The sequence below is a fragment of the Rhagoletis zephyria genome, unplaced genomic scaffold, assembly GCF_001687245.7.
Source record: "Rhagoletis zephyria isolate East Lansing unplaced genomic scaffold, Rhagoletis_zephyria_1.1 Rzeph_scaffold_65576, whole genome shotgun sequence".
Lineage (NCBI taxonomy): Eukaryota > Metazoa > Arthropoda > Insecta > Diptera > Tephritidae > Rhagoletis > Rhagoletis zephyria.
In genome coordinates, this window is record NW_016222627.1 from 1 (window position 1) to 1,451 (window position 1,451).

At 37.1% G+C, this 1,451-nt stretch overlaps 1 protein-coding gene across 1 annotated transcript; it reads right to left on the minus strand.

The window, feature by feature from the left end:
- Positions 1-22: 22 nt before the first annotated feature.
- Positions 23-1,033, minus strand: LOC108356808 (uncharacterized; the record flags this gene model as incomplete). The annotated part of the gene is made up of 2 exons (XM_017607909.1): positions 745-1,033; positions 23-668 (listed from the first exon to the last, which is right to left on the minus strand). Coding segments are annotated over exons 1-2 (740 nt in total), but the record flags the coding sequence as incomplete, so codon positions are not given.
- Between the last annotated feature and the right edge of the window lie 418 nt (positions 1,034-1,451).

Genomic DNA, 1,451 nt, shown 5'->3' on the forward strand with positions numbered 1-1,451 from the left:
GCTTTCGCAATCGCTGTCGAACTCTATTGTACCGCCCCATTTGTTCGCGATTTGTTCCGCATTTAACAAATCATTTTGCCATGAATTTATTCGGCCGAAATAATTAAAGTTCCCAGATGATTTCTGGCGGGTAGCAAAATCTTGAACGTACTCGCATTGTTCGTTCAAATACTGTTCAGAGTTTTCCACCATTTTCTGCATTTCATGCACGCGCCGAAGCACCTCTTCATTTTTAGCCTCAATAAAATCATTTGTATTCGAGCAGTTTGATTGCTCACAATAATTACTTCCACCTCCACTACTATCGCTCATGCCAGAATCCTTTGCTTCCTCTAGTAACTCTGTCGCCATAACACTGTGAATATCCAGATCCATCGCAGCGTTACTAACAAATGAAACGCTCTTTGGTTTTGGTTTAATATCCGTAATGCTGGAGTAGTTAACGTCAGACGGTCCGATTGCATCTGGACTTTCAGTAGCAGACAACTTCTCCTTTTTATTTGTCGGATGATATGGTGGTGTCATGAGAAAGTTTATGCTGTGCGCTCTATTATGTAAAGGCAACAAATAGCTCCAAGCTGCGGGCAATACAGTGTGTTGTGATAAATATGAAGGTGCGTTGTCTTCATCATTTTGTTCCTTTTCTCGCTCTAATGGGAGCCTTTTCCCTAATATAAAAATAAGTATATTTTAAATTATATTAAACTCATATTAACGGAAATTCAATGAATACAAAAGTCATACCTGTCAGCAATCGATAATACCCAGCCAAAACTAATGAAAATTCACATGCATCGCGGTCCTCCATCGAAAATTTCACAACTTTGTCACCTTGCATAAATATGACCACATTGCTTGTAACGTCATCGTCCCGGTTAACAATGACATGACTAAAATCCTCAATAGCCGATATGGGCTGGGGCTGTATCAAAAATAATGAAGCATATCAGAAATATTATAGGTTTTTTACTAAATACCTAGAAACATACATTTACAGAGGCGCTAAACTTTGACTTCCATATATGGTATGTATTATATTCTTATAAAAAAATTACGAAAATATATCACGTAAATATTGTATGAGTGTATACATGTGTATTACATATGTAAGCATTTAGTTATATGTATAATATGTATGTAAGTATGTATGTGGGTCAATAAAAGGAAAATTTACACGTAAATAATGCTCTTTAAGTTCGAAAAAATTTTTATTTTCACATGGCACATGCTTTTTTCAACTAAAAAAACATTTGGCCATTGTTTGGCCGAGCTTTTCTTTAGATTTGTGGCGCACGCCTTATGTTGTCACATAAAGAGCAGGGACCTACAGATTTACTCCGCCTCCGAACGGCAAATGTTTTTTTTTATAAGAAATGCACCCAAGGAGACAACCGTCTTCATAGGCCGGCATTGAATATTAATAACTGCGGTCCAAAAGACGAAGCTCCACA